The sequence below is a fragment of the Salmo salar genome, chromosome 13 (assembly GCF_965601325.2).
Source record: "Salmo salar chromosome 13, fSalSal1, whole genome shotgun sequence".
In the NCBI taxonomy this organism is placed as follows: Eukaryota; Metazoa; Chordata; class Actinopteri; order Salmoniformes; family Salmonidae; genus Salmo; species Salmo salar.
In genome coordinates, this window is record NC_138303.1 from 34,863,270 (window position 1) to 34,888,495 (window position 25,226).

At 41.7% G+C, this 25,226-nt stretch overlaps 1 protein-coding gene across 2 annotated transcripts; it reads left to right on the forward strand.

Moving 5' to 3' along the window:
- The first annotated feature begins 788 nt into the window (after nt 1-788).
- LOC106566908 (6-phosphofructo-2-kinase/fructose-2,6-bisphosphatase 2-like) lies at nt 789-24,768 on the forward strand. Of its 2 annotated transcripts, none has more exons than XM_014135486.3 (16): nt 789-922; nt 1,333-1,564; nt 8,413-8,538; nt 8,871-8,967; nt 12,528-12,594; nt 12,712-12,786; nt 12,904-12,960; nt 13,090-13,214; nt 17,744-17,951; nt 18,133-18,279; nt 18,387-18,491; nt 18,578-18,707; nt 20,520-20,582; nt 20,711-20,775; nt 21,457-21,657; nt 23,220-24,768. In XM_014135486.3, exons 2-16 carry the CDS (start codon nt 1,468-1,470, stop codon nt 23,271-23,273), a joined length of 1,617 nt encoding a protein of 538 aa, XP_013990961.1. In that variant the 5' UTR covers nt 789-922; nt 1,333-1,467; the 3' UTR covers nt 23,274-24,768. The 2 variants fall into 2 exon arrangements, with proteins under 2 accessions (XP_013990961.1, XP_013990963.1); XM_014135488.3 differs by having other exon boundaries at nt 797-922; nt 1,464-1,564.
- Nucleotides 24,769-25,226: the final 458 nt, after the last annotated feature.

Genomic DNA, 25,226 nt, shown 5'->3' on the forward strand with positions numbered 1-25,226 from the left:
GAAAGCATCCAATAGGAAAGTGTGATTATTGCCAGGAAACAGAAACAGTGGAGCATGTATTGATACAGTGTGGGCAGCAGGAGAGGAAAAGAGAGGCTGAGATCTAGTATGAGGGAGAAGGTGATACAGGAAATTTGTTTAAAGAGTATATTGAGTCATTAGATACATTCTCAAATATTTCAAATATTTTAAAAATGTTTAAGAGAAACGGGGCTCCCAGGTAGGATTTAGTTTGTCCTTCTCTGGCTCACACTCCAGTACAGTAGGTGGGGGTAATGCGCCATAATGTTGGATGCCAACCGCAGACAAACCCCACCGAAGAAGAAGATTACCAGCAAAGATGTTAATAACTAAACTAAGATGGACCACAGACTGTCGTTTCCAATGGGAACATATGAGTCATAGTGGGCAGAACAAGCAAGGCGGTTGGCAGAGCCAAGCACGAGCTAGTGAGATTCTATTGGCGCGTTCTAGCATACATCTGCATATTTCCGCTAGAGAACGTCTACTCTGTGAAGTGCGTGTGTGCAATAAATCAATTCGCATTTGCACTCCCTCTAAACAACGCTATTTTTTACAACTTTGGCAAAGGGTAAAGTCTACAAAACTTAGCCCACTGTTCATAACATATTGTAGTTTTGGGAACAGAAAACTGTATTGAGATTAAATGTTTAATCGATGAGAACTTGCAGAATGTCTTTTTTTTAATGCTTCACATTCATACATCCGGTGAAATATCTGTCTCATTGTTCTATCTGTGTTACCGGTAAGTCCATCTTTAGTCAGTGCGCAGGTTGATTTCCTTCCCGCAGTGTCCGGGGGGAGGAGCCAAACAATTGAATACCTCGGAGCTCGAGAGTGGTTACAAAGTGACTCACCAAATCGATACATTGTGTCTGTCGACTCACTTGTTGTCATTTTGGTAAGTGCTTCTGTAAACTATCCGTCGTGCTGAGGATAATCTGTTTTTGTTGCATAGTATGACGTTGCAGTAAAAATCATGCTAAAGTTGTAGCTGAACCGGGTTTATGTCTTCACGTTGTTTTAGATAGAACAAGCGACACGCTTGTGACCGGTTGGTTCATATATGACACATATGAACGTGTGAAAATATAAACCAACCGGTCACTTTCTTCAGATGTAAAGGGGATGTAACGTTATTATGCTTAGCTAGCTAGACATATTTTTGCATTGTAACAATAGCTATGCGTATTTCTAGGCTAACTAGCTAAACTAATTGTGAAAAATATTTACTCAGCTAGCTATGATTATTTGAAAGTAAACAATTTAAGCAATCTGGGAAGACAGACTAAACAACTATGTTATCTGCAGAATCCTCTGCAGAGATGACCCTTAGCTAGTGTCCTGACCTCCCAGTCCCAGAGAGAGTCCCCAGCCAGGCTACCCTGCCGTGAAAGGACCAGTCATTGGACAGTATAGTGACAGTGTGCTGTGTCTACTAGCATCATGGCTGCCAGCCAGCAGAAAGGCACTGCAGTGCTGGGAAGTTCAGCAGAGGGAAAGAGAACGGAACTCAGGGCTAATGAAGTACTGAAGAAATGCTGTAAGTACTAGTGTCTTGTCTGCTAGCCTCATATGCTCCCTTCTATTCTGGTCCCTTTCCTCTATTAACCCAATTAGGTTAAATGTCAACCTGATCTTTGGGTGTTCATTGCAAGCTGCTGCATAACCAATGTGAGCTATGTTCCTCACGACAATAGGCAATTACATTGATTAAATGTAATTGCGGTGCAGAATCTAACATTTAGACATGTAGATAAAGTAATCAGCCCTATTATTATTTTTTGCCTCGCTGGCAAACTTTCCTTTCCTGTCATGCAACGTGAAACTAGGCATATTTTGTCTCTCTACCTGCATACAGCATGTGAAAGGTGCTCTGATAGTTTACTATAGGCATAGCGCCTTTTTTCACACTTCAGTTCAAACTAGATTAGATGTGATGTGTGCAGTCATCAGTGCATGCGTTTTTGCGATCACTCCCAGTTAAATAAGTCTAGCATATAAGTCTAGCAATAAGTCTAGCAAGGCACAGTACAGTCAAAACTAGATTTTCGTTTGTCATATATATTTCCACACTATGAGGTTAGAATAATACTGTGAAATTGTGAAAATTATGATAATGCCCTTTTAGTGTAAGAGCTGTTTGAAAAGACCACCTAAAATCTCTGCCTGTTTTGGTGGGATGGAGTTTCGGCCTTCCATGGTGACTAGAGGTCGACCAATTAATCGGAATCGGCAATTAATTAGGGCCGATTTCAAGTTTTCATAACAATCGGAAATCGGTATTTTTGGACACCGATTTGGCCGATTTTTATATTTTTATTTATTTCTATATCAATTTTTTTCTTCTTATTTCTTTAAAAAACAATGTACACCTTTATTTAACTGGGCAAGTCAGTTAAGAACACATTCTTATTTTCAATGAAGGCCTAGGAACGGTGGGTTAACTGCCTTGTTCTGGGGCAGAACAACAGATTTTTACCTTGTCAGCTTGGGGATTCGTTTTTCAACCTTCCGGTTACTAGTCCAACGCTCTAACCACCTGCCTTACATTGCACTCCACGAGGAGCCTGCATGGCAGGCTGACTACCGGTTACGTGAGGGCAGCAAGAAGCCAAGGTAAGTTGCTAGCTAGCATGAAACTTATCTTATAAATAACAATCAATCTAAACATAATCACTAGTTAACTACACATGGTTGATATTACTAGTTTATCTAGCGTGTCCTGCGTTGCATATAATCGATGCGGTGCCTGTTAATTTCTCATCGAATCACAGCCTACTTCCCCAAATGGGTGATGATTTAGCACTGTCATTGCACCAACCATAAACATCAATGCCTTTCTTTAAAATGGATACACAAGTATATATTTTTAAACCTGCATATTTAGTTAACATTGCCTGCTAACATAAATTTCTTATAATTAGGGAAATTGTGTCACTTCTCTTGCGTTCCGTGCAAGCAGTCAGGGTATATGCAGCAGTTTGGGCCGCCTGGCTCGTTGCGAACTGTGTTAAGTCCATTTATTCTTAACAAAGACCGTAATTAATTTGCCAGAATTGTACATAATTATGACATAACATTGAAGGTTGTGCAATGTAACAGCAATATTTAGACTTAGGGATGCCACCCGTTAGATAAAATACGGAACTGTTCCGTATTTCACTGAAAGAAGAAACGTTTTGTTTTCGAAATGATAGTTTCCGGATTCGACCATATCAATGACCAAAGGCTCGCATTTCTGTGTGTTACTATGTTATAGTTAAGTCTATGATTTGATATTTGATAGAGCAGTCTGACTGTGAGATGGTAGACAGCAGTAGGCTCCTAATCATTCATTCAAACAGCACTTTTGTGCGTTTGCCAGCAGCTCTTCGCAATGCTTCAAGCATTGAGCTGTTTATGACTTCAAGCTTATCAACTCCCGAGATTAGGCTGGTGTAACCGATGTGAAATGGCTAGCTAGTTAGCGGGGTGCGTGCTAATAGCGTTTCGAACGTCACTCGCTCTGAGACTTGGAGTAGTTGTTCCCCTTGCTCTGCAAGGGCCGCGGCTTTTGTGGAGCGATGGGTAACGATGCTTCGAGGGTGGCTGTTGTCGATGTGTTCCTGGTTCGAGCCCAGGTAGGGGTGAGGAGAGGGACGGAAGCTATACTGTTACACTGGCAATACTAAAGTGTCTATAAGAACATCCAATAGTCAAAGGTATATGAAATACAAATGGTATAGAGAGAAATAGTCCTATAATTCCTATAATAACTACAACCTAAAACTTCTTACCTGGGAATATTGAAGACTCATGTTAAAAGGAGCCACCAGCTTTCATATGTTCTCATGTTCTGAGCAAGGAACTTACACATTTACGTCATTTAGCAGACGCTGTTATCCAGAGCGACTTACAAATTGCTGCATTCACCTTATGATATCCAGTGGAACAACCACTTTACAAGTAATCCTTTAGAAGGATTACTTTATCCTATCCCAGGTATTCCTTAAAGAGGTGGGGTTTCAGGTGTCTCCGGAAGGTGGTGATTGACTCCGCTGTCCTGGCGTCGTGAGGGAGCTTGTTCCACCATTGGGGTGCCAGAGCAGCGAACAGTTTTGACTGGGCTGAGCGGGAACTGTGCTTCCGCAGAGGTAGGGAGGCGAGCAGGCCAGAGGTGGATGAACGCAGTGCCCTTCTTTGGGTGTAGGGACTGATCAGAGCCTGAAGGTACGGAGGTGCCGTTCCCCTCACAGCTCCGTAGGCAAGCACCATGGTCTTGTAGCAGATGCGAGCTTCAACTGGAAGCCAGTGGAGTGTGCGGAGGAGGGGGGGTGACGTGAGAGAACTCGGGAAGGTTGCAAACCAGATGGGCTGTGGTGATCTGGATGAGTTGTAGGGGTTTAATGGCACAGGCAGGGAGCCCCGCTAGCAGCGAGTTGCAGTAATCCAGACGGGAGATGACAAGTGCCTGGATTAGGACCTACGCCGCTTCCTGTGTGAGGCAGGGTCGTACTCTGCAAATGTTGTAGAGCATGAACCTACAGGATCGGGTCACCGCCTTGATGTTAGCGGAGAACGACAGGGTGTTGTCCAGGGTCACGCCAAGGCTCTTAGCACTCTGGGAGGATGACACAATGGAGTTGTCAACCTTGATGGTGAGATCATGGAACGGGCAGTCCTTCCCCGGGAGGAAGAGCAGCTCCGTCTTGCCGAGGTTCAGCTTGAGGTGGTGATCCGTCATCCACACTGATATGTCTGCCAGACATGCAGAGATGCGATTCGCCACCTGGTTATCAGAAGGGGGAAAGGAGAAGATTAATTGTGTGTCGTCTGCGTAGCAATGATAGGAGAGACCATGTGAGGATATGACAGAGCCAAGGGACTTGGTGTATAGCGAGAATAGGAGAGGGCCTAGAACTGAGCCCTGGGGGACACCAGTGGTGAGAGTACGTGGTGCGGAGATGGATTCTCGCCACGCCACCTGGTAGGAGCGACCTGTCAGGTAGGACGCAATCCAAGAGTGAGCCGTGCCGGAGATGCCCAACTCGGAGAGGGTGGAGAGGAGGATCTGATGGTTCACAGTATCAAAGGCAGTAGATAGGTCTAGAAGGATGAGAGCAGAGGAGAGTTAGCTAGCTTTAGCAGTGCGGAGAGCCTCCGTGACACAGAGAAGAGCAGTCTCAGTTGAATGACCAGTCTTGAAACCTGACTGATTTGGATCAAGAAGGTCATTCTGAGAGAGATAGCAAGAGAGCTGGCCAAGGACGGCACGCTCAAGAGTTTTGGAGAGAAAAGAAAGAAGGGATACTGGTCTGTAGTTGTTGACATCGGAGGGATCGAGTATAGGTTTTTTGAGAAGGGGTGCAACTCTCGCTCTCTTGAAAACGGAAGGGACGTCGCCAGCGGTCAAGGATGAGTTGATGAGCGAGGTGAGGTAGGGGAGAAGGTCTCCGGAAATGGTCTGGAGAAGAGAGGGTCAAGCGGGCAGGTTGTTGGGCGGCCGGCCGTCACAAGTCGCAAGATTTCATCTGGAGAGAAAGGGGAGAAAGAGGTCAAAGTATAGGGTAGGGCAATGTGAGCAGGACCAGCGGTGTCGTTTGACTTAACAAACGAGGATCGGATGTCGTCAACCTTCTTTTCAAAATGGTTGATGATGTCATCCACAGAGAGGGAGGGAGGGGGGGGAGGATTCAGGAGGGAGGAGAAGGTGGCAAAGAGCTTCCTAGGGTTAGAGGCAGATGCTTGGAATTTAGAGTGGTAGAAAGTGACTTTAGCAGCAGAAACAGAGGAAGAAAATGTAGAGAGGAGGGAGTGAAAAGATGCCAGGTCCGCAGGGAGGCTAGTTTTCCTCCATTTCCGCTCGGCTGCCCGGAGCCCTGTTCTGTGAGCTCGCAATGAGTCGTCAAGCCACGGAGCAGGAGGGGAGGACCGAGCCGGCCGGGAGGATAGGGGACATAGAGAGTCAAAGGATGCAGAAAGGGAGGAGAGGAGGGTTGAGGAACCAGAATCAGGAGATTGGTTGGAGAAGGATTGAGCAGAGGGAAGAGATGATACGATGGAAGTGGAGAGGGTAGCAGGAGAGAGAGCGAAGGTTGCGACGGCACAATACCATCTGAGTAGGGGCAGAGTGAGTAGTGTTGGAGGAGAGCGAGAGGGAAAAGGATACGGTACTGGTCGGAGACTTGGAGGGGAGTTGCAGTGAGATTAGTAGAAGAACATCATCTAGTAAAGATGAGGTCAAGCGTATTGCCTGCCTTGTGAGTAGGGAGGGACGGTGAGAGGGTGAGGTCAAAAGAGGAGATGAGTGGAAAGAAGGAGGCAGAGAGAAATGAGTCAAAGGTAGACGTAGGGAGGTTAAAGTCACCCAGAACTGTGAGGGGTGAGCCATCCTCAGTATAAGGAACTTATCAAGGCGTCAAGCTCATTGATGAACTCTCCAATTGAACCTGGAGGGCAATAAATGATAAGGATGTTAAGCTTGAATGGGCTAGTGACTGTGACAGCATGGAAGGAGGAGATAGACAGATGGGTCAGGGGAGAAAGAGAGAATGTCCACTTGGGAGAGATGAGGATTCCAGTGCCACCACCCCGCTGACCAGATGCTCTCGGGGTATGCGAGAACACGTGGTCAGACGAGGAGAGAGCAGTAGGAGTAGCAGTGTTTTCTGTGGTAATCCATGTTTCCGTCAGCGCCAAGAAGTCGAGGGACTGGAGGGTAGCATAGACTGAGATGAACTCTGCCTTGTTGGCAGCAGACCGGCAGTTCCAGAGGCTGCCGGAGACCTGGAACTCCACATGGGTCGTGCGCGCTGGGACCACCACGTTAGAGTGGCAGTGGCCACATGGTGTGAAGCGTTTGTGTGGCCTGTGCAGAGAGGAGAGAACAGGCATAGACAGACACATAATTGACAGGCTACAGGAGAGGCTACGCTAATGCAAAGGAGATTGGAATGAAAATTAACTAAACAACTGGGGAAGCGAGAGAGCAGGACCTCCCTCACTAACCATTCACTGAAACACTCAAATATAACTTTTCCAACTTCCACTTTAGAAATTATAATTGATTTAAACTACAGTGGTTCAATGTTTCCAGGAATAGGCTCAATCTTAGTTTATTCAGCTAGATAACTTGGTACAGTATTCTTCCGTGAAACCCACCCAGTGCACCGTATCCTATGACACCGTAGCTAACTAGCATGCTAGCATCCAATAACACACGGTTAGCACCAATACTTGGTTACAACAAACTTAAACATTAGCATTTTTACATGGCACATATTGCACTTTTACTTTCTTCTCCATCACTTAGTTTTTGCATTATTTAAACCACATTGAACATGTTTCATTATTTATTTGAGGCTAAATTGATTTTATTGATGTATTATATTAAGGTAAAAGAAAAGTGTTCATTCAGTATTGTTGTAATTGTCATTATTACAAGTACATCTGGGGGGAAAAAAGCGGCCGATTAATCGGTATCGGCATTTTTGGCCCTCCAAAAATCGGTATCGGCGTCGAAAAATCATAATCGGTCGACCTCTAATGGTGACATCACCATGTGGAAAACATGTTAAATACCAATAAGAAAGAGTTCCAAACTCTCTGCCAATAACAGCTAATTTTCAGTGTTCCCACTCAGATCACACAGACAGTCCTAGTAAAATTCATGCTTGAGAAATCGCCCTTTTTCTACAACGCTATTTTTGTTTATTTTTGACAATCACAGTAAGGTACTTAATTGTTACCAAGAAATTGTTGGATTTTGAGATAAAAGTAGCTGCATTGGACCTTTAACTAGCTGTCCAGTCCACTCTGAGGAATCTGTAATCAGGAACTGGAGATGGTTCCAAGATATCCCAAACACACTCATATCTCAAACTCACATTCACACACACAAATCTTTTGCGGGTGGCTGCTTGGTAACCACTGCATTTTTAAGCCACAGGGCTGGTTTAAGGAATGTGTAGCATGTAAATGTAATGCCTGGGCTTGTTAAGCATAGCAAGGGTTTGTGTGCAAAGGACTGAGGATGGGTGTTGGTGAATCTTCTATCTGCCGTAACAGACTAAATAAGAGAGAGCGACAATAACAATAACCTTCTTCAGAACACCAGACTTCATTTTTACATTTCTGGGCATGGACTTAACAGTGTCTGTGGACAATCAGTAGCTAAGCAGCTGCTGTTTGAAAAACATTAACCACTACCAGTGAGAAGATCTGGATGAAAAAATTAACCCCGAAGGAATAATTGAAAATAGATCAACTCTCTAAACATATTGGCCTTTTTTTGAAACAATTATAAAATATAATGGAGTTACTGTGTCATGGTAAAATACTTAGCCTACGTTCTATTGACATTTCAAAGTAAGTTGTTTGGTTGTGATTGCTGTTTCTCTGTGTGAACAGCATGGGCCTCTTACATGACCAACTCCCCCACTGTGATTGTGATGATTGGTCTTCCTGCCAGAGGGAAAACCTACATGTCCAAGAAGCTGACCCGCTACCTCAACTGGATAGGAGTGCCAACCAAGGGTTAGTATAGAGGCCTCACTGTATGTACTATACTGTATTTTCATTAAAACAATTACAGACCCACACTACCGGAAGATAAACATTGAAGCCACACTTTCCTCATTATTCATGTTATTGTATTCACTCTATACGATGTGTAAATTAATTCCTTTGTGCAGACTAGCAATCATAGGGATCTTTTTGTGTTGATATATTTACAATATAGTGAATTATGTAATTGAACTGAGATTCTGCAGAACCCATGACTTCCCTCCACAGTTCAGTAAAATGTCACATGACATTCTACTGATTTACAAGAACATGTGCATTTCATCACCTGCATTGTGTTGCAGTATTCAACCTGGGTGTCTACAGGCGAGAGGCTGTGAAAGCCTACAAGTCCTATGACTTCTTCAGACACGACAACGAGGAGGCCATGGAAATCAGGAAGTGAGTGCTCCGCCTCCCTTCATAGTATTTTTGAACCTGTAGCAGAAGAATGAGGTTGTTTTGATGAGTTATACAGTATTACAGTAACCCTTTTATTTCTAGACTATGCCCTCCATGTTTTCCCAAGCAGGTGTTATCTGTATTGAAAACCTTGCTGAGGTTTATAAGGCCTCCTACTGGATTTAGACAATTCATGTAATTTGTTTTTTAGTGAGCAACTCAATTGTAGTAAGTCACCTGGCCGCCCGCCATTTTCTTTTTTCTCGGTTTAATGCTAGCTGCTAGACCAACAGGTACATTTGGGCAAAAAAGTATTTAGTCAGCCACCAATTGTGCAAGTTCTCCCACTTAAAAAGATGAGAGGCCTGTAATTTTCATCATAGGTACACTTCAACTATGACAGACAAAATGAGAAAGAAAAATCCAGAAAATCACATTGTAGGATTTTTAATGAATTTATTTGCAAATTATGGTGGAAAATAAGTATTTGGTCAATAACAAAAGTTTATCTCAAAACTTTTATATACCCTTTGTTGGCAATGACACAGGTCAAACGTTTTCTGTAAGTCTTCACAAGGTTTTCACACACTGTTGCTGGTATTTTGGCCCATTCCTCCATGCAGGTCTCCTCTAGAGCAGTGATGTTTTGGGGCTGTTGCTGGGCAACACGGACTTTCAACTCCCTCCAAAGATTTTCTATGGGGTTGAGATCTGGATACTGGCTAGGCCACTCCAGGACCTTGAAATGCTTCTTACGAAGCCACTCCTTCGTTGCCCGGGTGGTGTGTTTGGGATCATTGTCATGCTGAAAGACCCAGCCACGTTTCATCTTCAATGCCCTTGCTGATGGAAGGAGGTTTTCACTCAATCTCACGATACATGGCCCCATTCATTCTTCCCTTACACGGATCAGTCGTCCTGGTCCCTTTGCAGAAAAACACCCCCATGCTTCACAGTAGGTATGGTGTTCTTTGGATGCAACTCATCATTCTTTGTCCTCCAAACACGACGAGTTGAGTTTTTACCAAAAAGTTATATTTTGGTTTCATCTGACCATATGACATTCTCCCAATCCTCTTCTGGATCATCCAAATGCTCTCTAGCAAACTTCAGACGGGCCTGGACATGTACTGGCTTAAGCAGGGGGACACGTCTGGCACTGCAGGATTTGAGTCCCTGGCGGCGTAGTTTGTTACTGATGGTAGGCTTTGTTACTTTGGTCCCAGCTCTCTGCAGGTCATTCACTAGGTCCCCCCGTGTGGTTCTGGGATTTTTGCTCACTGTTCTTGTGATTATTTTGACCCCACGGGGTGAGATCTTGCGTGGAGCCCCAGATCGAGGGAGATTATCAGTGGTCTTGTATGTCTTCCATTTCCTAATAATTGCTCCCACAGTTGATTTCTTCAAACCAAGCTGCTTACCTATTGCAGATTCAGTCTTCCCAGCCTGGTGCAGGTCTACAATTTTGTTTCTGGTGTCCTTTGACAGCTCTTTGGTCTTGGCCATAGTGGAGTTTGGAGTGTGACTGTGACTGTTTGAGGTTGTGGACAGGTGTCTTTTATACTGATAACAAGTTCAAACAGGTGCCATTAATACAGGTAACGAGTGGAGGACAGAGAAGCCTCTTAAAGAAGAAGTTACAGGTCTGTGAGAGCCAGAAATCTTGCTTGTTTGTAGGTGACCAAATACTTATTTTCCACCATAATTTGCAAATAAATTCATTAAAAATCCTACAATGTGATTTTCTGGATTTTTTTTCTCATTTTGTCTGTCATAGTTGACGTGTACCTATGATGAAAATTACAGGCCTCTCTCATCTTTTTAACCTCTCTCGGGTATGTGGGACGAAATTGTCCCACCTAGTCAACAGCCAGTGGAATCGAGTGGCGCGATATTCAAAGACCTTAAAAATGCTATAACTTCAATTTCTCAAACATATGACTATTTTACACCATTTTAAAGATAAGACTCTCGTTAATCTAACCACACTGTCCGATTTCAAAAAGGCTTTACAACGAAAGCAAAACATTAGATTATGTCAGGAGAGTACCCAGGCAGAAATAATCACACACCCATTTTTCAAGCTAGCATATGTCACAAAAACCAAAACCACAGCTAAATGCAGCACTAACCTTTGATCTTCATCAGATGACACTCCTAGGACATTATGTTATACAATACATGCATGTTTTGTTCAATCAAGTTCATATTTATATCAAAAACCAGCTTTTTACATTAGCATGTGACGTTCAGAACTAGCAAACATACCAAAAACTTCCAGTGAATTTACTAAATTACTCACGATAAACGTTCACAAAAAACATAACAATTATTTTAAGAATTATAGATACAGAACTCCTTTATGCAATCGCGGTGTCAGATTTTAAAATAGCTTTTCGGCAAAAGCACGTTTTGCAATATTCTGAGTAGATAGCTCGCCATCACGGGCTAGCTAATTTGACACCCACCAAGTTTGGCGTTCACTAAACTCAGAATTACTATAAGAAAATTTGGATTACCTTTGCTGTTCTTCGTCAGAATGCACTCCCAGGACTTCTACTTCAACCACAAATGTTGTTTTGGTTCAAAATAATCCATAGTTATGTTCAAATATCCTCTGTTTTGTCCGTGCGTTCAGGTCCCTATCCGAACGGTGACGCGCGGACGCATGTCGTGACAAAATTCTAAATATTCCATTACCGTACTTCGAACCATGTCAAACGCTGTTTAAAATCAATTTTTATGCGATTTTTCTCGTAAAATAGCGATAATATTCCGACCGGGAGACGTCGTTTTCGTTCAAAGACTCAAAGAATAACATGGACTCTTCACGTGCATGCGCGCCCCCGTTTCATTGTTCTCAGATCGACCACTTTCCAAATGCGCTACTGTTTTTCAGCCAGGGACTGCAGAGTCATCATTCCCCGTTCTGGCGCCTTCTGAGAGCCTATGGGAGCCTTAGAAAATGTCACGTTACAGCAGAGATCCTCTGTTTTCGATAAAGAGGCTATAGAAGGCCAAGAAATGGTCAGAGAGGGCACTTCCTGTATAGAATCTTCTCAGGTTTTGGCCTGCCATATGAGTTCTGTTATACACAGACACCATTCAAACAGTTTTAGAAACTTTAGGGTGTTTTCTATCCAAATCAAACAATTATATGCATATTCTAGTTTCTGGGCAGGAGTAATAGCCAGATTAAATCGGGTATGTTTTTTATCCGGATGTGAAAATACTGCCCCCTACCCTAGAGAGGTTAAGTGGGAGAACTTGCACAATTGGTGGCTGACTAAATACTTTTTTGCCCCACTGTATAATACTTGTTATAAGCATTATATAAACCCTATAATCTATTATTATAAGGCTTGTAATATATTGTGTATTTCTAGGCTATAATTCTTCAACAGATTGAACATAAATATTACTAAGACATAATGGGGTTGTCATACATGGTCTTACAATGCATTATAGCAACATAATGCATTATGTCTGTCAGATTTAAGTGATGTGTTACTGATTTTTCATTTCAATTGTTATTGATGTGGTTCACTGTGTCCCTACAGGCAGTGTGCTCTGGTGGCTCTGCAGGATGTCAAAGCTTATCTGACTGAAGAGGGGGGCCAGATCGCTGTGAGTATCTACTCTCTGCTCTCTCTGCTGTTTGGAGTAATTAGAGGCAAAATAGTGATATCAAACTGGAAAGATGAGCTTAATTTTAGATATCAGTGAGATGTGATTGTCTTTCAGGTCTTTGATGCCACAAACACCACCCGAGAGAGGAGAGAATTACTCCTTAGTTTTGCAAAGGAACATGCTTACAAGGTCAGTGTTATTATTTGTTTCTATACCTAACACTGGTTAGGTTTAGAAACTATTCTCAATTATTGGTGTCAAAATGGTTTGGTAAAGTGTGTCTTCAAAGATTGGTCTCTTTCGCAGGTGTTTTTTGTGGAGTCATTGTGTGATGACCCTGATGTCATTGCTGCTAATATTATGGTAAATTAACTTGCATGTTTAAAAATGTAACTACATTATGAGTTTTACTTCTCATTAAAACATTCTATGGTTATCTTCTTAAGGATTTCCACACTTTAAGTCTTGTGCACCTCCCTCTCTCCTCCCCAGGATGTGAAGGTATCCAGCCCAGACTACCCAGAAAGAGACAGAGAAAGTGTGATGGAGGACTTCCTGAAGAGAATAGAATGTTATAAAGTCATGTACCAACCATTAGACCCAGATGAACACGACAAGTAAGACGTTCTCTATTTTAAATGGTTAATGCTGCATTATGTACATTTTTGTATTTGTTTTCATGTTCAAAAGCTCTGAGTCGCTAGTGCTCATCCAATGTGCTTCAACAGTAGCAATATTGCGCCTCCAGCCTGCCTGAAAACCACTGTATTCGATTTCCCTGTCGGGTCTGATTTACCTGCCAGATTTAGTGATGCGCATAGTGAAGGACGAGTTTCCGGAGGCGGTGCCAGCTCAGACTGAGATTTGAATGGATATGAATGGGACATCGATATTCACATTTCACTAGCGGCGATCGCTTACAGATATGACAGGTGCAGGTAGCACACAACCTGTCCAAGCAGCTCCCCGATCTAACCCAAAGAAACAGGGGAATTATTTTCTTGCTAGATATAAAGTGATATGTTGTGTTTGCTATTTAGTTGTAAATATTTATTAAAGTGTTATAGCTACTATGAGTTACTTGTTTTGATTGTTGTTTTCTAACCACAGCAGCAGCTAGCTAGCTTGTTAGCAAGCTGACTGCGCCATTGCATTGGTTTGTTTCATTTTAATATATAATGTTACTTAGCTATTTAGTTGTAACTAGTTATAACCATATGTATCCTTGACTGTGTTATATTTCTGATGTCTGTGATCTGAAAGCCATGCATCTGATTTAGGTGTGTGTGTGTGTGTGTGTGTGTGTGTGTGTGTCTATTTGTATGTATATTATATATGTATTTTTAATAGAATATCTACATAGGCGTACAGAGGCCCATTATCAGCAACCATCACTCTGTGTTCCAATGGCACATTGTGTTAGCTAATCCAAGTTTATCATTTTAAAAGGCTAATTGATCATTAGAAAACCCTTTTGCAATTATGTTAGCACAGCTGAAAACTGTTGTGCTGATTTAAAGAAGCAATAAAACTGGCCTTCTTTAGACTGGTTGAGTATCTGGAGCATCAGCATTTGTGGGTTTGATTACAGGCTCAATATTGATGCAAGAAACCACTATACAAAATAAAATGCATCATTATTCCCATACCATTATTACAGAGAATAAAACAAATTATGCTACCCTCTGCCTATTGGCTACTTAGCTTATTCAAGCCGGTCTCAAAATACAACACTGCCCCTTTTAAGGCAAAAAAAAGTTCTATGTGCACAGGTCAGTACATGTAGCTCTCGCTTTGATCTCAAAACAAGCGCATCTAATCATGACTGCTGATGCTGTAAAAACAGTCCAGTTCAAAGTGAAAGGCACAGATCCATATATGGCAATGGTCTATTTGCATATAGGCCTACTGCAGCTCTGATTTGGTTATGGCGCACTGGTCTGTGTAGAGTATGTGCCTGAGTAGTGCTTGTCAATGCAATAAAATCCTACTCCGATGCATTCTGCCTACGATAAAATCTCTTGTATAGTTAGTTTTGCATAGTTCATTTTGTTTTGGTATGTTGCATTGAAATTGGCTAATATTGTGTTGATTCGATCACAATTCCCACAGTAAAGGGATACGTTGATAGTGTTAACTAATGGGCAAAACTCTAGAAAGTTGAGTGAAGTTCAATCTGGTGCTTCTCTGTGCATTCTGATATTTCTTCTGCGCGGCAGTCCCTGGGAGCTGTGCACCCGCATGCAGTTTAGAGTTAACATTGGTCGCGATAACTCAATTCAGTAAGAATAAGCCCTTAGACTTGTGCTGTAGGTTGGTTATCTTTGAATGCAGCAGGTAATCATTCTAAAGGTCATTACTTAATGTATTGAGTTCATATACCAACTCTGGTGTCAATTTGACTAATGGTTAGAAATATTGTCAAAGAAAATCAGCGTTAGTGTATTGGTATATTGCGGTCATCTTTGAATTCTGGTACTTTATATTGTTGAAATGTGTTTGTGTAAATGATTTAATCTCAGTTGGTACACATTAGTTTTCCAAAATACTTCAATACACTCTCACAGCTGTAATATGCAGACTGCGCAAGCAGCAGAACCTCCGTTTTCAAATATTCATGAATAAAATATCCAGTTTTCACTAGTTCAGACCACATAATAGGGCAACAATATGTGATTATACAGATATACTAATCACGATATTTCACATTGTTCATCTGCATAATTTAAACCTAACATTCATTTGCATGAGATAAAGTTCACTTGATCAGTAGATATGTTCTAGTATCCTATGGTGCCAAGGACATCTATTGTGCCACCAACTTGTCTGGTGCAGCCATCAGGGTTAAAGGGATTTTATATTCACACAGCTTCTAAGGACATATTCATAAGGTTTACATACCAAATTTCATGGCCCCATGTCCATCGGTTCAGTTCTTCTAGCCCTGGAGTGATATGGTGCCATCTAGTGCTGTAGCGTGGCCAACATTGAATGCAGCAATTAATCATTCTCAAATTCATTGGAGGCTAGTTTATTGAGTCTATACAGTGTACCAAAACTGGAGTGAATCTGATTTATAGTTCATGACAAGGAGATTTAAAAATAAATAAAATCATTAGCATATGTGCTAACGTACACCTGTAGGTACAGTGCGGCCATATATGAATGCAGCAACAATTTCTTCGCAAAACCATTAAAGATTTATGTAATGAGTCTAAATACAAAATCTGGAGAAAATCTGACATGTTTCATCAGGAGCATATGATTTTGAGCGTTAACGTTACATATGGAAATAATTAGTTTCCTTGTTTTTTTTTTTTTTTAGATATATCAAATTTAGTGTGGATCATCTTAGGGACGTCAAAGATAGTGTTGACAAATTTTAAGTTGATAGGCCACTGTAGAGTGGATTTACAGCGGTTTAAATGGACATATAAAATCTGATTGGTCAAAAGATGGTTGAGTTATTGACAAATCTCAGCTTTTCTCAAACTTGCTGTCCATAAGAAGATTTTTCTGTGATTATTTTAAGCATTAGTGTTACATAGTCAAAAAAGTGAATTGTTAAGTTTCCTTATTTTTTTTTTAAGATCTCAATGCCAAACTTGCCATGGTTCATCATTGTCATGTCTTTCATGATCCTATCTAAGTTGAAAGGCCATTGTGGGGTAGATTTACATAGGAATTAAATAGGCACGTAAAATGTCCCTATTGTGAGACTTGGTGGCTCCCAGGAAGTGTGAAAACGTACAGTACCAGTCAAAAGAATGCCAAGAGTGTGCAAAGCTGTCATCAAGGCAAAGGGTGGCAACTTTGAAGAATCTCAAATATAAAATACATTTTGATTTGTTTAACACTTTTTTGGTTACTACATGATTCCATATGTGTTATTTCATAGTTTTGATGTCTTCACTATTATTCTACAGTGTAGAAAATAGTCAAAATAAAGAAAAACCCTTGAATGAGTAGGTGTGTCTGAACTTTTGACTGGTGCTGTACATAGTACTCAGAAGTCTTTACCAAGTTAGCCATCTTCAGATAGCGATCTAATCTTTTACCAGGCAGAGACATTCATGTTAGCTATAACATTATTACAATGTACCAATAGCTGCAGGAAGTAGCGGTGTTGAGGGTGCTGCAGCACCCCGTGATAAATCACCCCCCAAAAATAATTCATATATTAAAAATGTGATTTTTGGGAAAATGTGGTTTTTCCACCAAATTAGTGCACTAGGCCTTTATGACTCATATGAGCTGAGAAAAATACTTGTCAACAGAGCAGGGAGAAATCGAACTATACTCTTGAGAGGATGTCATTCTAAAGACGACCGATGAGAGCGGGGTTTCTGTGGAATTGTGTTCAACTCTTGACCTTTTTTTTCATTCTTGCCAGAGGGGTCTCCAAAAACACCAGTACATACAAAGTTCCACAATGTAGCTTTAATTGATACCATTTGTATTTACAAACCTTTATCAAGAGTTCCATAGTTTGTCCAGTAGTTGGAGACAACACACAAGATTGACAAAGGTATTTTTCAGATTATAGCCTGCTTTGTCACCATGTTGACTCCTCATCATAACATCATTGGTCTGATTTCCAATTCTAAATCTCCTGACAGAAAACCACTTCTGGTTCGTTGGTCATTATTCCTAATTCACCATAGTATTATTAGATGTAGAACCTCATATGATAAGCCTTATAAAACAACACACTGATTTCACACTGTTTATCTTCAAGAAATGTACAAAGTACAATCTTATTTCAAGCCTGAGCTCTCCTAAAGCCTGGGCCTCCAAGTCATATTAGTAAATTCCTCTGGACATTGTCCCAGTTAGAGAAGAGCATTCCCTCTTACTGGCCCAGCTAGGGCCTTGCGAAAGACTTTGTTTTCAACAGTTCGGGCCATTTAATACATACAGAAAGCAGGTGCTGAATAGCTATTAAAAGTATTATTTTATTATTAAAAGTTCTTGTCAATTTCTTTGATTTCTCAGAACTATTGTATTGAGAATTAATTTAGCTAATGACTAGATCTTCATGATGATCATTATTAGTGTCTTTAGCAATCAGTCTGTTTCGGATCGAGACGCTATCAGGTCACTGATAAATTCCATCTTGACCTCCATTCTAACCTCTGACCCCTAGGGACCTGTCCTTCATCCAGGTCATCAACGTGGGCCGGAGCTTCCTGGTAAACAAGGTGCAGGACTACATCCAGAGCAAGATCGTGTACTACCTGATGAACATCCACGTGCACTCTCACTCTATCTACCTGTGTCGGCACGGAGAGAGCGACCACAACGTGGAGGGACGCATCGGGGGCGATGCAATGCTGTCTGTTCAAGGGAAAAAGGTATACCTCGACTTCTCCTTTAGTATACCATTACAAGTACAGAAACTATTGCGCCACTTCATGCTATGTTGCTCTGTGTTCTATATATAATAGTCTTGCACACACAATCACTGTATGACATCATCTTTCTTACATTCTGTATACAAATAAACCTACTATGCCTATTCTAATCCTCTCTCAGTTTGCTGGAGCGCTGAAGGGTTTTGTGGAGCAGCATGGTCTGCCAGACCTCAAGGTGTGGACCAGCCAGCTGGGACGGACTATTCAGACTGCTGAAGAGCTCGGGGTGCCCTACGAGCAGTGGAAGATACTCAACGAGATCGATGCCGTCAGTACCACAGCACCACGGTTCAATTGTGACCCACAGACGAAACATGGTAGGGGTTAAATTTAATAATGATTGTCTATAAAAAAAAAAACATTTATGTTTCTCAGGGTGTGTGTGAGGAGATGACCTATGAGATGATTGAGGAAACCTTCCCTGCAGAGTTTGCCTTAAGAGATCAGGACAAGTACCACTACCGCTACCCAGGAGGAGAGGTACAGTTACTCCTTATCTCTCTACAGAGATCTGTCCCATTCATCTGAAGCACTGAGCTCAGTTTGTCCCTCTCCTCTCTCCGTAGTCCTACCAGGACCTGGTGCAGAGGTTAGAGCCGGTCATCATGGAGCTGGAAAGACAGGGCAACGTGCTGGTCATCTGTCACCAGGCTGTCATGCGCTGCCTGCTCGCTTACTTCCTGGATAAGAGTGCTGGTACAAACACACAAACTCACTTAGTGCCTTTGGAAAGTATTCAGCCCCTTGACTTTTTCCACATTTTGTTACGTTACAGCCTTATTCTAAAATTGGTTAAAATAAGATATTTTCCTCAGCAATCTATACACAATACCCCATAATAATGTTGCTAATTTATTACAAATAAAAAAACTGAAATATTCAGACTCTTTGCTATGAGACCCGAAATTGAGCTCAGGTGCATCCTGTTTCCATTGATCATCCTTGATATTTCTACAACTTAATTTGAGTCCACCTGTGGTAAATTCAATTGATTGGACATGATTTGGAAAGGCACACACCTGTCTATTTAAGGTCCCACAGTTGACAGTGGAAAAGGCCTTTGTCAGGGAGGTGACCAAGAACCGATGGTCACTCTGATAGAGCTCTAGAGTTCCTCTGTGGAGATGGGAGAACCTTCCAGAAGGACAACCATCTCTGCAGCACTTCACCAATCTGCCTTTATGGTAGAGTGGCCAGAGGGAAGCCACTCCTCAGTAAAAGGTACATGACAGCCCGCTTGGAGTTTGCCAAAAGGCACCAAAAGACTCTCAGACCATGAGAAACAAGATTCTCTGATCTGAAACCAAGATTTAACTTTTTGGCCTGAATATCAAGCGTCACGTCTGGAGGACACCTGGCACATGGTGGTGGCAGCATCATGCTGTGGGGACTGCGAGACTAGTCAGGATCGAGAGAAAGATGAATGGAGCAAAGTACAGAGAGATCCTTGATGAAACCTGCTCAGGACCTCAGACTGGGGCGAAGGTTCACATTCCAACAGGACAACGACTCTAAGCACACAGCCAAGACAATGCAGGAGTGGCTTCAGGACAAGTCTCTGAATGTTCTTGAGTGGCCCAGCCAGAGTCCGGACTTGAAACCGATCGAACGTCTCTGGAGAGACCTGAAAACAGCTGTACAACGATACTCCCCATCCAACCTGACAGAGCTTGAGAGGATCTGCAGAGAAGAATGGGAGAAACTCCCCAAATACTGGTGTGTCTGGCTTGTAGCGTCATACCCAAGAAGACTTGAGGCTGTAATCTCTGCCAAAGGTGCTTCAACAAAGTAAAGTACTGAGTAAAGGGTCTGAATACTTATGTAAATGTGATATTTCTTTCTAAAAATGTCTAAAAACCACTTTTGCTTTGTCGTTATGGGGCATAGTGTGTAGATTGATGAGGGAATAAAACAATTTAATCAATTTTAGAATAAGGCTGTAACATAACAAATTGTGGAAAAGTCAAGGGGTCTGAATACTTTCCGAAGGCACTGTATATACAGACAAGCACATTCAGAGATACACACAGCACCTTGTTCGGAAACTCAATTACTTTAGCCAGGATACAAGCATACAAACACACACATCTTGACTTCTGTTTGAGTGGAAAAGTTTGCCTTTGCTCATGTTCATCCTGGATGAAGGACAGAAATAGATGTTGAGGTTAAAAAGAATGTCACATGGCCCTCTTAAAGGTCTGCCAATTCAGTTGCGAAAGTGTTTTGTGCCTTAAGGGGCATTTTAAAGGCTAGTAAAGCCACCCACACTGTGACTGTGCAGTGGGCACCTCTAACTGTCATTGCCAGATGTCAGGAAAGAGAAGTAATGAAATCTATTGAGTAATTATGTTGGCTAATCTAAATATAATCCCTAAAAATATATGTATGTATTGTTAACTCTACCACGTGTCATTAACTATAAGAGATTGAGTCCTTTTGAGATGCCACATTGATCTCACATGCAATGTTCTAAATAAAGTAATTGTGTCTTTGTTTCTGTTGACACAGATGACCTGCCCTACTTGAAGTGTCCCCTCCACACAGTTCTAAAGCTCACCCCCATGGCTTATGGTAGGATATCTCATCCAAGACTACCCTGTGTCAGTCTCAGACACAACATATTTCTCTCTCATTCCTCTCTCTCAGGTTAACATTGACTGTTATTTTTTCTCTCTGTTTAAAAAAAAAATCTCGGCCAGGTTGTAAAGTGGACATGTTTGACCTCAAAGTGGAGGCTGTGAACACTCACCGGGACAGGCCATTAGTGAGTTGTTCTCCTTGACAAATCTCTGTTCAATCTACTGTGCGTTCTACTTAATTTCATTGCTTCGTATACTGTATCCCTCTTTTAACAGGTGTGGCCCGTTCTGACCACTGATCCAACAACTTTCTCTCAAGAGTCAGTTGGATGATTAACTACAATAAATAGTCGAGTAATAATAAACTGGCTGATCTGGGAAGTTGTAGTTTGAAGAGTTCTAGATAGTAGTGAGACAATCCTCAGAATATGCAGTTATATACAAAATAGTGTGAGAAATTGCACCAAAAACAAGACCAGAGTACAGTTTCCACCCTCAACCATACAAAGGGCCTATTTTATGTCATTTCTTCTAATTTGGAGATCTGCTCTGCTTATACAGTATAGTATGTCTAACTGGAATGAACAGGCCACACTGTCTCAGTGCTGTCCTCGGTACAGTGTGTTTACCAGATGTTCCATGTGGTGTGGGGGTTACACTCATAAACATGACCAGTGGCCACACTGCCTTTTACTGAGCGTAACCCTGCTAACATGTCTGGGAAAGGAACCGCAACACCTCTTCAATATTCTGTTGTTTGTTTCAGCTGTAATGTTTTCACAAGATGTGTAGCATGCAAGACACGCGCACACACACAGTGAAACTTTATTTCTCTCTGATTCTGATGCTCCATCCTCTCTAACCAGGATAAAGTTTGTAATGACGTTGTTCCCACCACATTCCTCCGGAGGAACAGTTTCACTCCCCTGTCCAGTCACGACCAGGTGAAGCGTCCGCGCCTCTACAGCGCTGGCAACCCACCTCAATCTCGACGGCCCCTGGCCCCCTTTATACCCAGCATGCAGTCCTTCGAGGACCCTGAGGGAGCAGAGTTGACACGAAGCCAAGTTAGTTGTCTTTCTGCATGAATGATGTCTCTCTTCACGTGTTTTTATGGTGTTACTTATGTCCTTAAACTACAGTAAACTTATTTTTTTAAACTAGGGATGCACGATATATCGATGAGCATATCGGAATCGGACGATATCAGTTAAAAATGCCAACATTGGCATCAGCCTGATGTCTAGTTTAACGCCGATGTGCAAAACCGATGTCAAAGCTGACGTGCATACGTATATAACGTAGGTAGATGACGTAATAACGCCACGAAAAATACAGCGCTACACAGAACAAAAGCAGAGAAATAGTAAGCCAACAACTAAACAAGTTCAGCAGTGATTTGAAAGAGTAAGTACATTTCAGAGAGACAACTCAAAGGCGAAATCCATTAACACCAAGATAATGGAATTCATTATGCTACTTGCTATGGGCGTCACGACCGACATTTGGACCAGCGATGTCAGCCCTTTGAGCATGCTGAGTCTGACAGCACAGTGGGTTGACGAGGATTTTGTACTGAGGAAAGCCATATTGCATGCTCAAGAATGTGCTGGTTCTCATACCGCTGGTGCCATTTCAATGGCATTTGAGAACATGTTTGAAACTTGGAAACATGAACACACTCCTAGCACCATTCGAACAACTGACTAGAGAAATAAGCCAATCAACTGTGTCTGTAGCAAACGTGATACCCTCTGTCATGGCAGTGAAACGCCTACTGAACAAAACAGCTGACACAGACCATGGGGTTAAAACTTACAAAAGTATTCGAGACTGTGAACAAGCAATTCGGTGGTGCCACCATGCTCGATGCTAGGTACAAGGACCGCTACTTCGATGCAGACAATAAACAGGGTTTATGTGAAATGTTACATACACAGCTGGACAAGATGGAAATGGACACAGTGACAGTGTGCACCGAGGAAGAGAGGCCACGGACAGACAGAACTGAAACACTGCTTGACATGTATGATGAAATCCTGGTTGAGAATGAAACGACTGAACAAATGACCAACGAAACAGCACAGTAAGGAAGTGAAAGAAATAGGTTTTGATTATGTTTTACTGGTAATGGGAACATACGTAAATGCCAACAAAATAACTTTTTGGTCAATGTGGTGTGTGTGTGTAACCTTTATTTCACTAGGCAAGTCCGTTAAGAACAAATTCTTATTTACAATGACTGGACTCCCAATCCGGCTGGATGTGATACGGCCTGGATTCGAACCAGTGACTTAGACCGCTGCGTCCGTGTGTGTGTGTTAACTATATAACTGTACTAGAATGCTTAAAAGGACGCAACATTTTTTTAAATATTGGTTATCGGTATCAGTGTCGTTTTTTTTTTTTGGCAAGGAAAATATTGGATATCGGTATCGGCCAAAAATGTAATATCGGTGCATCCCTAAAAAAACAGCATGTTGTGTCTTGTGATTGACCTTACCCTCCTCTTTCTGAGCTCAAGTGTAGCAGAGACCAGTCAAAACAAACTGTATGATGACGCCACCCGGCCTTGGCACAGCTTAGCATGTGAGATAACGCTGTCTCTCCCTCCTTCTGCCTCCTAAAGGAGTCTCTCAACTGCTTCAGCCCAGGGGACTCAGAAGATGCTGTTTGCAGTTGAAGAGGACAGAGACGGGGGTTTCCACTCCCCAACATCCTCTCTGCCATCAGATCTGGGTTCAAATACTATTTTAAATGTTTGTATATACCTTGAATGTTTGCTTTAGCCTGCCAGGAGTGCCAGATGGGCAGTGTTTGCACTTTGGGGGCTTTTCTATTGATTCCATTTCAACATGCAAGCACAGCTAAAGTATTTCACATGATTTCAAATAGTATTTGAACACAGGTGCCCTCTGTCTGTACCTACTGTAGTCCCTCCACTCCAGGAGGGACCATCACCTAACGCTCAGGCCTGCTACATGCCATGCCAGCCTTACCATTTTGATTGTCAAGCAGTGGTTCAAGCACACCACCTCAGCCACAAATGGTCACAGCGTGTGGTTGTTGTAGTGGCCAGAATTTGTTCTACAGCTGTTTAGTTTCTGTTGACTTCTGTTAGATAGATATTGTGGTTGTGTGAGGGTGAAGAGCGAGATGATTTGAGAAAAACATGGCCTTGCTTGCACACACACTTATCAACATTCAAAGTTGAATTTACTCTAAACAGAACTTTGGGGTGTTAAATAGAGGATATCTTTGAGGATATTTGTCTTAGTAGATTTTAGAGTCATTAAGTTATTTGTCTATTGCAATTTTATTTTACACATAAGTCCCTTATGGAAGGGGTTGCCACATGGTAACACTGAACATTTTATAAAAAACAAAGCACTTACTACACTGTCTTATCCTTTGTCTATAATGTACAATTACTTAAGCTCTTATGAATAATATATGTACCTCTTAAATTGGATAGTTGAATATCATAGTTTTTGAACAGCCTTGTGACCAGCTTTGTTTTTCCTCAGTTAGGCTGAAAGACCACCATACAGGATTTAACATTTCAGCTCAGGGATTCATGTTATTAGTTAGTCACATGTTACTGTCACAGGTTACATTTCTGTGTGTGTGTATAGTTCACGTTTTACTCTGCAATTCGGTTACATATTTATCGTCATGTTATGAAATACCAATTTATTTGCATTATAGATGCATCCATTACATGTCTTCAGCTAAAATGGCAACTACTACTGTAGTTCCAGTTAATGCCAGAATTTATTCTTAAATTTGTTAAAAGGACATTGTGTTTTTACTTTTCCTAACGTTATCTGCATGATTTTGCATTCTGAAAAAGCACAGCATAAGGAAAGATACTGAAGGTACTTTAATACTTAAACTTCACTGATCTTGCCCACCCATGTGTATCTTATTGTTAATTACTGCCATAGTTATATATGTTAAATGTAATGCTGCTCTAAAGTGCCTCTGTGACTGTGTTTAGTAGCATTACTTTTGTGGCTCTTGCAAGGCTATGTTATTATATAAATAGGCAGACAGTAGCCTGTAAGACTACAGTATACTGATCTGTATACTAGCACTATGCTGTAAAATGTTTTAAATCACTGGAATATTAATCTTATGAGTGTAAATGATTCAATAAATGAATGTATCTGTCAGAATGTCTTGCTCATGGCAGTTAGACTTGACTCTGTCCTCTGGTACACAGTGTAGGCTTTGTCAGATTTAGTGAGCTCATTGGGTGGCATCTTCCTATTTTGATGTTTCCAGCAATTCTTCCTGTCTTATCTAAAGCCAGGGCAAACCTGTGGCAGAACCCTGGATATAGGGCAAGATTCTGAGGGATGCTTCCTGGGAATAATAACCTACGGTGCATTTGGAAAGTATTCAGACCCCTTTTTTCGCTTTGTTATTAAGGGGTATTGTGTGAAGATTGATGAGTAAAAAAAATGATCTAATCAATTTTAGAATAAGGCTGTAACTTAACAATGTGGAAAAAGGGAAGGGGTCTGAATACTTTCTGAATGCACTGCATGTCCAATAAATCACTCAACCTTCTTATTAAACCTAGGATATGACCTGTGACACGTCGAGGACTAATATAAGTAGCGTCTGTCAA

Excerpts from the sequence above, each read along its gene's own strand:
- LOC106566908 (XM_014135486.3), top strand. The coding sequence starts at position 1,468 with ATGGCTGCCAGCCAGCAGAAAGGCACTGCAGTGCTGGGAAGTTCAGCA. Across the intron at positions 20,583-20,710 it reads GCTCACCCCCATGGCTTATG|GTTGTAAAGTGGACATGTTT; the intron begins GTAGGATATCTC and ends AATCTCGGCCAG. Across the intron at positions 20,776-21,456 it reads CTCACCGGGACAGGCCATTA|GATAAAGTTTGTAATGACGT; the intron begins GTGAGTTGTTCT and ends CTCTCTAACCAG.